Below are 12,197 nucleotides of genomic sequence, written 5' to 3'. Positions count from 1 at the left end.
TATTCTCCTGAATCTTCAGACCCTTCCTCATTTCCTTTCCAGCCTCCCACACCACCACCCCACGCAAGGCAAAGCTGCAACTCCCCGCTCTTTCCTCTGCGTTCTTAGCTCTTCCACCGCCTTCCAGCGCGGCCCCTTTAAGCGGACTCCGGAAAGCCGCGGGGAAGGCGGGGCCGAAACCTCGCCGATGCTGACTCGAAGGGGCGGGGCGGAACTAAGGGGGCGGGGCCTGCGTGCTGCGTGCGTGCGCGTTCTGGAGGCGCCGCCGCCGCCGCTCTCGAGGCCGCCGCCGCCGCCGCCGCCGTCGCCGCGCAGAGCCGGAGCAGGAGCCACGGCCGAGAGGAGGGAGGAGGAGGAGGAGGAGGTGGAGGAGGCGCCGGACCGTGGGGGTGAGTGAGGGGCGGGGAGCCGGAGCCGGCCCCAGAGGGAGCAGGGGGCGCGGGTCGGCCGAGCCCGGGCTGAGGCGGCTCCTGTCGCCGGTCAGTCCCCTGGCTCCCCCTTCTTTCTCCGCGTTCCCTCGGTGTCCGGGGCGGCGGCCCGGGGGCCTGGCCGGCGGGAGGGGCCAGGGCTCGGGGAGGCCCGGCCGCTGCCGCCCGGGGCCAGAGCCAACCACGCCCGCGGACCGAGCCGGTCGACTGTGGTTGGGCCTGCGGGAGAGGGACGGGAGGGGCCCGGGCCGGGTGTGGGAGAGAAAGAGGACATTGTGTCCCCCACCCTCCAACTCCCTGAGGTGTCATGGCACAAGCCCATTTCCCTCGCCATCTCCCCGGACATAGTGCCCTCGCCCCTCGCTGCCTGAGAGAGGTAGAAGATTAGACATCGCTGCATTTTTTTTCTTCTTGCTTGTCCCCAGACTAGGGTCAGATCTTCTTTCAAACGCAGCTCACCCTTTGGGGGGCACGCGTAGAAGGGGGTTGCAGGGTTGGGTGAATTTTCTGTCCTCCCTCGGCTCCTTGGAGAGGTGCGGGTAGACGGGAGCGGTGTCCTTTCTGTGTTCCCTTGTTAGGGTTCGGGGTCTCCCGTTCCTTCCTTCATTCCCCCGGTGCACAGGGCTGACATCTCTACACCCCACTCCACCTCTCAGCTCCTTTCCCGCCCTCTCTCCCCCACGTCTTCCGTAGCATGCCATGTGTTCGCTTTTTCAGCGTTGCCTTTCTTGGATCTCTGCTTTTCCCCTGAATTTTGTTAGGGAAGAGGTCACTGTGTGATTCTTCTTGTCTTCCTTCAAACGGGGACTGGTAGGAGTGTCTTTTGCCCCCTCGTTCAGGAAGTTAAGGACAGTGTCTTAGATAAATTGTGTAATTTACTGCTATAGGGGAAAGATGAGGGGAAGACATCAACTCACAGGGCTAAGAACCAGTTTAGGGGACCATTTGACCTCTTGGAAAAAGAACTAGCATTGAGGAGTTAATGTATTCCGTTTTGGGAGGGAAGATCGTTTTGTCACTGCTTTGAAGGGAGGTGGTTTTAAGAAGGAAGGGAATAACAGGGCAGGAGGTTATTGGGTCACAGTCGTACAGGTGGCCACAGTTTTCTGCTTCCTGGGTGTGAGATGATGATTTTTCCTGTTTTTAATCACAGTAAAAATGAAGGATCAGCTCTTAGTTTTAACGTGGGGCTGCTACCTTCAAAAGCATGCTGAAAGGGCAGTCTCAGAAGGGATGCTGCTGGAAACAGGATTTGGAAACTTTATTTTGGTTTCCTGTCAGAGTGTGTGGGGGTGGGCACACGTGTGTGTAGTTTTTCTTTTCTTTTGATGTAACTGATACCTGTGATATTTTGCCATAATAAGCACTAAATCAGGCCCTGATCCCCTGTCTGTCTTTATTATGATTTCCTATAACACTTTCTGTTTGAAATTATATTTGTGTTGGTTGAAATTCTTTTTAGTCTGGTGTTTCAGTGAATCTTGTTTACTCCGCATTTTGAATTATGTACTACAAAATATACTTAGGTGTAAGGTACTGAGGATCACACCATGCCCACTGGCACATGGTAGGCACTTGGTATTTCTTGAATGAATTGTTTGATTACAAAGATGTGTCTAAGTTTTACATATCATCTATCTTTTTGAGAGGTAGCTCAAATTAGAAGATTGCATTTCACGTCCAATATACAAAATACTAATTATTAACGTTTTTTGGGCCACTGACACCTTTGAGACTATAGTGAAATATACGTATAGACTCTCTCCTCAGGAAAGAAGCAATAGACATTTATGCACAAAATTTCACATTCAGTTTCAGGGACCCTCTGAAACCAACCATGGGTGCTTGTCTTAAATGTAAACTGGAATCCTGAGTATTATTCAGTTCCATATTAAAACTGTTCAAATACCTTTGTTCACCTTCTGTGTGACCTCAGGAATGACAGTGTCTGCCCTTACAGACTAAACTTTGGGTCTTTGGAAACAAGATTTAAGAGTGATTGTTATTACAATTTTATGTGGAAAAGTTCTCATTAATAACTTTTACCAATAATTTTGAACTAGTAATTTTAAATTTTTTTTTTTTTTTTTTTTTTTTGCGGTACGCGGGCCTCTCACTGCTGTGGCCTCTCCCGTTGCGGAGCACAGGCTCTGGACGCGCAGGCTCAGTGGCCATGGCTCACGGGCCCAGCCGCTCCGCGGCATGTGGGATCTTCCCGGACCGGGGCATGAACCCGTGTCCCCTGCATCGGCAGGCGGACTCTCAACCACTGCGCCACCAGGGAAGCCCCTGAACTAGTAATTCTAAACAAACGGCTTTGAAGGAAATGAGATTGTTATAGTCACTTTTGACAGCTTAAAATCATAATCACGACTGACTTATGATTTTTATTGTGCAAACTCCTTAGCAATATGATCAGCACTTGAAAATGTTCACAGATCATTTTTCCTGTTCTCTTCCAAGCTTGTTTATATGCATGGTTTTTCATGTAGTTAATAATTATTGTACAATTATCAACATCCAGTATTAATCTAACAAGTGCTTTTTAAATGCCTATTAAAACAAAGTCCTTGCTGTCATAGAGCTTATATACTAATCAGGAGAGGTGGGCCATAACCAGATAAATATAGAATAAGTCAGATGATAAGAGGTATGCAGAAGAGTAAAGTAGGGTAAGAGGATAAAGAGAAACAGTAGCAAGGAAGGGTAGTCAGGGAAGACATGAGTGAGGGATATATGCTCTCTTGGGGAAGAAGGTTACAGGCAGAGAGGACTGTTAAGTGCAAAGACTGCTCAGTCTTTGCCTTGACCTTTTGGAGAAGGCCAGTAAGCAAGAGGGAAAGTGAGAGAGCTTGAGGTTAAAGAAGTAGCCGAGGCCACTATAAAGCCTTTTAGGCAATGGTCAGAACTTTGGATTTTACTTTGAATGAGATGGGAAACCACTGGAGGGTTTTGAGTAGAAGAGAGACCTGTTCTGACTTACGTTTGTGGGAAATGTTCTGGCTGCTGTGTGGAAATCAACTGGGAGAGGGGGGTGGGAGTAGAAGCAGGAAGACCTTAGGAGGTTAATCTTCATTTTAAACCTTTTTCTGTGGTTGCAAAATAGTCCATCTACCTGCTCTTGGGCGTATAGGTAGTTTCCTTTTCCCCCTATTGAAAATAACAATGAAATGAACACTTTTGTGTATACAACATTTTCTTTCTTTTCGAATATTTCCTTGGAATTGATTTCCAGAAGTACTGCTGAATCAAAGTATATAAATATACTTGTCTTCTTGGTGTGTCTATTAATTCCTTCAGAGAGTAGATTGTACTAGTTAAAAGTGACAGTTGTTGATCTTAAGTTTCATGCAGTGTCACTTGCATTGAATATTATTATTTAATACTTTAAAAAATAATTTGAGTTATAAAAAAGACCTTTTAGATTGTTAGAGTGAATTTTCCAGTAGCTCACGTGAGTTCATTAGTTAGCTCACCTCTCTCTTTAACATTTGACAGCAGCGTGCCAGCTGTTGGTGCTAACTGTTGGGGATACATCGTTGAATTAGAAAGGGTCTCTGCCCTCAGGGAGTTTTACATAATGTGATAGTTAAATAACTTCAGATCTTGCCAGTGTTTTGATACTCAAGAACTTTGTTAGTATATGGTTGATGATCTTTTATATAGAATGGACATTCCAATCAAGCACCTAATTTTTCATATTGATAATTCTTTTCTTTTTTTGCAAAGGGATTTTTAAATGGCATCTGCAATTTTTTTAATTTCTGTTTTGTATGTCTTTAGAATCATACATCTCTGATAGCCCCACGTTTTGTTCTTTGCAGTAAATTTACGCAGATAGTACTTGGTTGAGGACTTTCACAGTTGAATTTTTAAATTGTTGTAATTCTTTATAAGTTATTCAAAACACAGAGACTGTTGTTTCTGTTAAATAAGGTCAGCACTGCATCTTTGAAATTTTATTTAGATTATAAAGGAGGATGATACCAGTCTGTTTTGATAGAGTCATACCACCGGGCGTCTACGTGGCTTGATTTGGCATGAGCGGAAACTCCAATATCTATGAATTGAGTGGGTTGAACTAATAGAGTTACCTGCAAGCACCTAGCACTGTGTCTGACACGAGCTAGGGACTCAGCAAATGTTCATTGAACCTCGGATAACCTCTAAGCTCCCAGTTCTAAAATTCTCTTATTTTAGAAGGTCAATAAAAATATCTTGTTTAAAGCATTTATATCTTAATGTTGTGGTGAGTTTAAAATTGTGAACATAAACTTACTTCCTCCTAATGTTCCTTTCAGATTGAACTCATCAGTTTTAAAAAGAGTTATGGCATATTGCCAAGTATTTTCTGCTCGTTCCGATGTCATATACTGCTGCATGACTTAATGCCAAATTCATATCTTATGGAAATGATTAATGTTAAAAATAAAGATATTTAAGCTTTCTTATGTTACTGAAACAGATGAAACATCCATTTTTTCCCCTTTTTTCTGTGTGTGAAATTTGAACCTATAAACTTACCATGATGTTCTGATCAGTTAAGCAGTTAAACAGAGAGCTATGCCATTCTGTCATTTTTGCTTGAAAATAGGCCTTTTAGAGGTAGAAGGTACAGGTATGCACCAATAGAAAAAGGAAATTGTGTATGATGATTAAGGTGGAATTGAAATAAGAAATAGTATACTTTTATAAGTGGAATATCTCAGGCTTAAATATGTTCTATGAAATTAATTTCAATCATTAGACTAATGGCTTTTTTTTTTTTCAGTTCAGATGACTTACTTAGGCTATATAAATTTAGGTTAGATAAATCTGGAAAAGGTTTCTTTGCATATCCAGTTTTCCCAGAGATAGAGATAAGTTTCCTATCTTCAGCGTATTTATTTAGTTCACATTGACAGAGAGTGGTTCAAAGTGTAGAATGGTAAAACTAACCAAATTTGGAATTAAATATGTAATTCTGTGTTTGGTTTCAGAATATATTTATATTAGGCCATATCTCATAAGGATAGGAATGTACTAAACACATAACTGATAAAAGACACTGTTGGATTAATTAAAACTTAAGTTGATTTACTTCAAATTCACAAGTATACATGTATACCTATAACACGCATGGTTGTTTGCAATGCTGTGTTATACTCACTCATTTTGGTTGTAAGAAATAACTTTGCTTAGGCTAGAACTGTGGCTTAGTTATCAATGACAAAAGTGTAAAGTTGGAGAGACACAAAGAACTGAGTACAACTGTTTCTTTGGACAAAGCCCAAATGCCGCTTGTAAGATTCTAAGTTAGTAGTAGTAAGAATTCTCTCTTATTGCAGACTGAACATTTCAGATCTGTCAGATGTGTGATCCGGAGAGTAAATTCATTCACTCTGTTTTCAGTGATATTTTTAAATTCATTTATAAATAGGATCATTCTGTTCTAGACATGTTGGCTGTTTTATAGGACATTAAGCAAGCAACCATAACTTAATTATTTTAGCAGCTGACATTTAACACTAATCTTTGGGTTTTATGTAGTTTTCAGTATCTATTCCAAATCATTGATGGCTTTTGAACTACCTTATTTATTCATTTATTTGGCTGAACCGGGTCTTAGTTGCGGCATGTGGGCTCTTTTAGTTGCAGTATGCAGGCTCTTAGTTGCGTCATGTGGGATCTAGTTCCCTGACCAGGGATTGAACCCGGACCCCCTGCATTGGGAGCTCACAGTCTTTTTTTTTTTTTTTTTTTTTTTTTGCGGTACGCGGGCCTCTCACCGCTGTGGCCTCTCCCGTTGCGGAGCACAGGCTCCGGACGCGCAGGCTCAGCGGCCATGGCTCACGGGCCCAGCCGCTCCGCGGCATGCGGGATCCTCCCAGACCGGGGCACGAACCCGTGTCCCCTGCATCGGCAGGCGGACTCTGAACCACTGCGCCACCAGGGAAGCCCGGGAGCTCACAGTCTTAACTACTGGACCACCAGGGAAGTTCCTGCACTACCTTTTTTTAAATTTATTTTTTAAATTTATTTATTTTTGGCTGCATTGGGTCTTTGTTGCTGTGTGCAGGCTTTCTCTAGTTGTGGTGAGCGGGGGCTGCTCTTCGTTGCGGTGCGCGGGCTTCTCATTGCGGTGGCTTCTCTTGTTGCGGAGCACAGGCTCTAGGCGCGGGGGCTTCAGTAGCTGTGGCATGCGGGCTCAGTAGTTGTGGCTCATGGGCTCTAGAGCGCAGGCTCAGTAGTTGTGGCGCACGGACTTAGTTGCTCCGTGGCATGTGGGATCTTCCCGGACAAGGGCTCGAACCCATGTCCCCTGCATTGGCAGGTGGATTCTTAACCACTGTGCCACCAGGGAAGCCCCCTGAACTACCTTTTATTTATTTATTTATTTTTAATGCATTTCTTTATTTTATTTATTTAATTTTGGCTGCGTCAGGTCTTTGTTGCTATGGATGAGATTTTTCTAGTTGCGGTGAGCGGGGGCTGCTCTTCGTTGCAGTGCGTGGTCTTCTCATTGCGGTGGCTTCTCTTGTTGTGGAGCACAGGCTCTAGGCGCCCGGGCTTCAGTACTTGTGGCATGCGGGCTCAGCAGTTGTGGCTCGCGGCCTCTAGAGCACAGGCTCAGTAGTTGTGGCGCATGGGCTTAGTTGCTCTGTGGCATGTGGGATCTTCCCGGACAAGGGCTCGAACCCATGTCCCCTGCATTGGCAGGCGGATTCTTAACCACTGTGCCACCAGGGAAGCCCCCTGAACTACCTTTTAAACTCTAGCTGTGAAAATATTGCATAACTTGATTATTAGATTTCAGATTCAGTCATTGAACAGAAGTTTGGGTGACCCAGTATTTGGCAGTTTGACAGAAACTGAGATGTGAGTCTGTAGTTTCTACTCTAAGTATATAGTCTATATATATAGTCTAGTAATTTATTTTGTTTCCCAGAACCTGACATATGTCTTTTAAATAAATGTTGTATTTTCATGGTTGAGTAAAAATAGAATGATACTCATTTTGTAAGTAAAAGCTATGTGATATTTTAATTATCTCTTAGTTTCTGAACAACTATTTCTGTGGTCTTATTTTCTAACAGCTTTTTAGTAGAAATTATCTCTGGGTGATAGGTTTATGGGTAATCTTCAACTTCTTCTTTACATTTATGTTCTTTTCAAAATTTGCCACAATGGAACATGAATTAGTTTAAACAAGAAAAAAATGTTTTAAACAAGAAAAAAAATGAAGAAAAAAATTAGAGCAAACCAGTTTCCCATTGGTTAAAGTGCAGTAAAATAAGAATTGCTTGCTCAACCACCTATTTTACTTCCGTCAAAGGTCTTTTCTTTCCTTTTTTTTTTTTTTTCCAAATTGCTTTTCCGCATATATGCCACATTGTAGGGAAGTTTTTTCCTGGTTCAGCTAACAGTTTTAATTCTATGTTTAATGTGAGAAGTTTTGGATTTTTTTTTCTTTTGAAGAACAGCTTAATATTTTTTCTACACTGATTAAAATCAACCTGTGCCACTAAAGTTAACTATCCAATAGAACAGAAACGTGCATATAGAGAAAATGCATTTGTGTGCGTTTTTAGTGAATGTTGTTGGTAGCTTGCCAGCTTTATTTTCAAGTTCCTCCCAGACCTGTGATGTGCTTATAAGGCAACAACGGTATATTTAGTTAATTTGCAAAATGAGAATACTTTTTCTGGTTTTTCCATTTTGCATGTTTTGAGTTAGGATTAATTGGACATTTATTATTCTCAACAGGCATACGGTAAAACAGTTCGTTTAACTGTGGTGCTTTCTATTGGAGTATTGGCTGACTTTTAGATAGTGAGCCTTGTGCAGTTTCATGAGTACTACTGAGTTTTGGATGACATTCTTTACACAATCTGAAAGTACCCCTGAGCCTAATAGAAGCTGGAAACAAAACAAATTTGATGTTTTCTTTGCAGTAGGAAGTGTAGTTTCTAGTACAAGAAATATGCCCTTGTTAGGTTCAGGACCATTTTCAGGGGTTATAACTGTTTGAACATTTTTTTCTTGTTTAAACTAATTCATGCTGCATTGTGGCAAATTTTGAAAAGAACATAAATGTAAAGAGGAAATTGAAGATTACTCATAAACCTATCGCCCAGAGATAATTTCTACTAACATTTTAATGTACATTTTTCTAGTTCTTTCCTCACGTGTACAGATTCTTTTAATTTTTAAAAAAATTGGAATTATATTTCTATACATACAGTTTCGCTCCTACTTTTTTCTCTGAACAGGGTATTGTTCTCCTAGTGTGGGACCCTTAGGTTGATCTTTATAATACTACTATTTTAGATAACACTGGGGCAAACATTTTTGTACATTTATCTTTGATTGCATCTCTGTTTTTTTTTTTCTTCCTTTAGGGTAGATTCCCAGAAGTGGGATAACTGGATCAGAGGGTGGTTACCCTGTGTATAAGAGTGTGTGTCTCACTGCACCTTCAATGGCATTGAGTAGGTCAGTTTTTACAATCTTTGCCAATTTGATAGATATCTGTTACAATTCTTGGGTGGTAATCACAAAATCCTCATATTATTAATAATCTGTAAAACCATCAGCGTGTATGATTATTAATTTGCAGTCGTCTTTGAAAAAGTTGGTTGGAATGATTTTCTTTGAAAATATTTTAGGTAAAAGTAATCTTTGTAACAAAAAAGATATTCCTTGACATTGCAAGTTGAGTATTGTTCTTATATTGGAAAGAAATAGCATTTTAGTCTTCTCTCTTTACTAAAATAACAAACATGAGAAAGCTTATTTTATAGTATGTAATAAGTAGAACTATAATGTAAAACTAAATTGTTTCAGATAGATGAGAGGGATAGTCACATGATTCAGACTTAAAAAAAACCACACAACTTAGTGTTTAGAGCAATGGCTGTAGAGTTAAGCAGCCTGTGTTCAAATCCTTGCTTTCCCACTTACTAAGTATATCATTTGAGGCAACTTACTGAGTGTACAATTTAAGGTAACCTACTAAATATATAATTTGATGTTTCTGAGCTTTGGGTTTCTCATCTTTAATAGGAGAATAAATAATAATACCTACTTTATAGGATTGTTGAGAGGATTAGAAATACTGTTTAAGACTACTGAGCACATAGTAGGCGTTTAATAAAAGCTGGCAGTTGTTGGGTTTGGAAGTTTTGGGCCAGTTTTGTAGGGTGGGGCAGGACATATCTTTCGTGTGTCCTTATTTACATAAATAAATGCAGAGATGCAAAGGGGCCTTGAGCAGTGGCAGCTGGAAGGGAGTGGTAGACATTCTTTGTGGTAGGAGTGGCATGAGCCAAGATAGAAAGTTCAGGACAAGTTGGAGGACAGGAGATTGATTTGACAGAAGCCTAGGCTTGTATAGTTAGAAAATAATGGCAATAAGGGCATAGAGATTGATTGGGACTAGACTTTGGAAGCCATTGAATGCTAGGTTGAGAAGTATAGGCTTTATGTGGGAGCACAAGAAGTTTTGATATGAGGAAAATGATCCGATCAGAGCATTCATCTTTTGGAAGATGAATCTAGCTACAGAGTACAGAATGAATTGAGGAAGAAAGAGACTGAAGATAAGGAGACTGGTTTAAACACATAGGTAAGGCAAGATCTGAGGGTTTAACGGAAAACAAGAGGGAAGGTTTTGGGGGGAGTTGCTAGGAGTCACTGTTGTGAAGATCTCTGGATCTTCAAGTATACCCAGTTTGGAGATGAAGTTCAAAAGAAAGAGTCTGATTCTATTGAATAGGTTACATGGAATTAGGTAACCTCTGAGAGAAGATAAGACTCAGTGTGTACACTTTGGTTGTTGCTACCTTTTTAAAAAAAATTGAAGGGTAAAAGATTCCTGTTTTTCATCAATAAAAATCATATGTTTATGCTATTTCTTTGACAAATGTATAGTCTCCTGTAGAAATTTACTTATCTAACATTTTGAGTTCTTAGCTAACAGGGAATCTCACTTTTAGACATTGTATTTCTGAAGCTATTATCTTAAAATACTTCACTATAAGGTGAAATTCTTCTCTGTGTGGTTTTTCCAGCTTTTGTGAATGCAACTGGACTTTAGAAACATCAGTTTTGTGAGCAGAAGTGATGAAAAGTGCAGTATAGACTTCTTGTTAAGCAGCTTAGCATGTTGAAGGCAGTAAAATATGGAGCAATAAAAAATAGGAAACTGAGGATGTGCTCTTTAGAAAAAATATCACTTTCAGTACTTATCTCTTAATTTCTTAAGTTAAAATAAAATGAGTTAGCAAATGCCATTCTTAGTCATTCTGGTACTGGTTCTAGCTCCACGCTAATTGTACTTTCCACTTGGCTGAATAATATGTAAGCAAGTTAGCCTAAAGATTTATATTAATATTTCTTTTTGACTGATAAGTAAACTCACATGAGCTGTGAATTATCTGCTTGCTGTCTTCCTTTTATGTTACCAGTTGAAAAAAGAAGCAACCCCCAATTTTTAAAAAATAAATACAGCTTTGTGACACATGTAAGGTGTTTGCATTTTTTAAACCATTGAGTTTTATACCTTTCTTAATGTTTCTTTTAGTTTTCAAATATTTTCTAAACTCAGAAATAAAGTCTTTATTATTAATTTTATTCACATCCCTCCCCTTTAAGAGTATCCTTGAAAATATTTTAAATTAATAAGCAAATGTAGCACATAGTATTGAGGACTGTATATGTGTTATTTTTTTTTACAAACACTGTTTTTTTAATGTGAAACTGCAAAAGCCAAATCTGGTCAACTGAGTGTTATTTCATTTACTAGAGACCTCAGATATTCAAAACAGGGATTTAATGTCTCAAACTATGAGATTCCAGTTAAGTCTATTTGAATTGATTTGAAGATACTCCTGTTGATCAACAGAAATCAGAACTACAATTCATTCCCTAGGACTGATGACTCTTAACCCTTCCCTCCTTCTCCCCAAGCATAGCTGAGAACAGAATCTTCCCTGATTTGGGCCATGCTGGCACTGTCACTATGATGTCAGATATAGCCTTCCCAGTCTGTACTTCTTACATTCTTCGAAGCCTACTTGCTTCTTGGCAGCAAAAATAAGTTATTAGATTGAGTGGCTAGCAGCTCATGGTATACTATTATAAGAAAATTCACAATTTTAAATGTCAGTTAGACCTCAATAAAGCTAAAATTAAAAAAAGAAAATTTATTCAATTTTTACATGAGGCGACATATGAGGTATGTGAAACATGAGTAGACTTCCATATTTTTCTATCCCAAAAGATTGAAATAAAAGAAAATAAAGCCCATTGGTTGAATAGATTATTGTGTACATTTTTCTTACTCTTTTTTCATTGAAAGAACATTTTTTCTTACTCCTTTTGAATAAGCAATTTTGAATGCTAAATGTAAGTTCTTGACTAAGAAATCAGTCCTTCCCCAAAATAATCTTAAGCAGTTTGGCTAGTTAGCCAACAAATATTTATTGAGTGATTATTGGTTACCTGGTGCTATTTTAGGAACTGAAGATAGGGCAGTGAATAGACTGCTCTCTGGAGTTCTTTATACCTGTGGGGTTTGGTGATTGTGGAGAGAAACAGTAAACAAACAAATAAGGGAACAGATAATTTCAGAGGTCACAAATGCTATGAAGAAGCTGTAACAGGAAGAAATGATAGTGATGGAAGGGTTTAGAATGAGTGTTGAGGAAAAATTCCCTGATGATATTAATCTGACACCTGAATGACAAAAAGCCAGACATGTGACAATCTGCAAGAAGAGTGAACCAG

The 12,197-nt window shown here is 39.9% G+C and overlaps 1 protein-coding gene across 4 annotated transcripts in view; it reads left to right on the top strand.

Annotated features, from left to right (window-relative positions):
• The first annotated feature begins 258 nt into the window (after window positions 1-258).
• RAP1A (RAP1A, member of RAS oncogene family) overlaps window positions 259-12,197 on the top strand; it is a 74,038-nt gene continuing 62,099 nt past the window's right edge. The window contains exons 1-2 of one of the 4 annotated variants that reach the window (XM_030869023.3): window positions 365-389; window positions 8,810-8,903. Coding sequence is in view for 1 of the 4 variants with exons in the window: in XM_030869025.3 (XP_030724885.1) it covers window positions 8,890-8,903 (14 nt within the window). In the remaining 3 variants the exon portion in view is untranslated. Of the gene's footprint in view, window positions 390-8,809; window positions 8,904-12,197 lie in introns of those variants that run through there. The other 3 variants (XM_030869025.3, XM_060301347.2, XM_060301358.2) reach the window with 3 other exon arrangements.

Source organism: Globicephala melas, chromosome 1 (assembly GCF_963455315.2).
Source record: "Globicephala melas chromosome 1, mGloMel1.2, whole genome shotgun sequence".
NCBI lineage: Eukaryota > Metazoa > Chordata > Mammalia > Artiodactyla > Delphinidae > Globicephala > Globicephala melas.
Note: the sequence above shows the minus strand (reverse complement) of the source record. Positions and strands in the feature narration are given on the sequence as shown.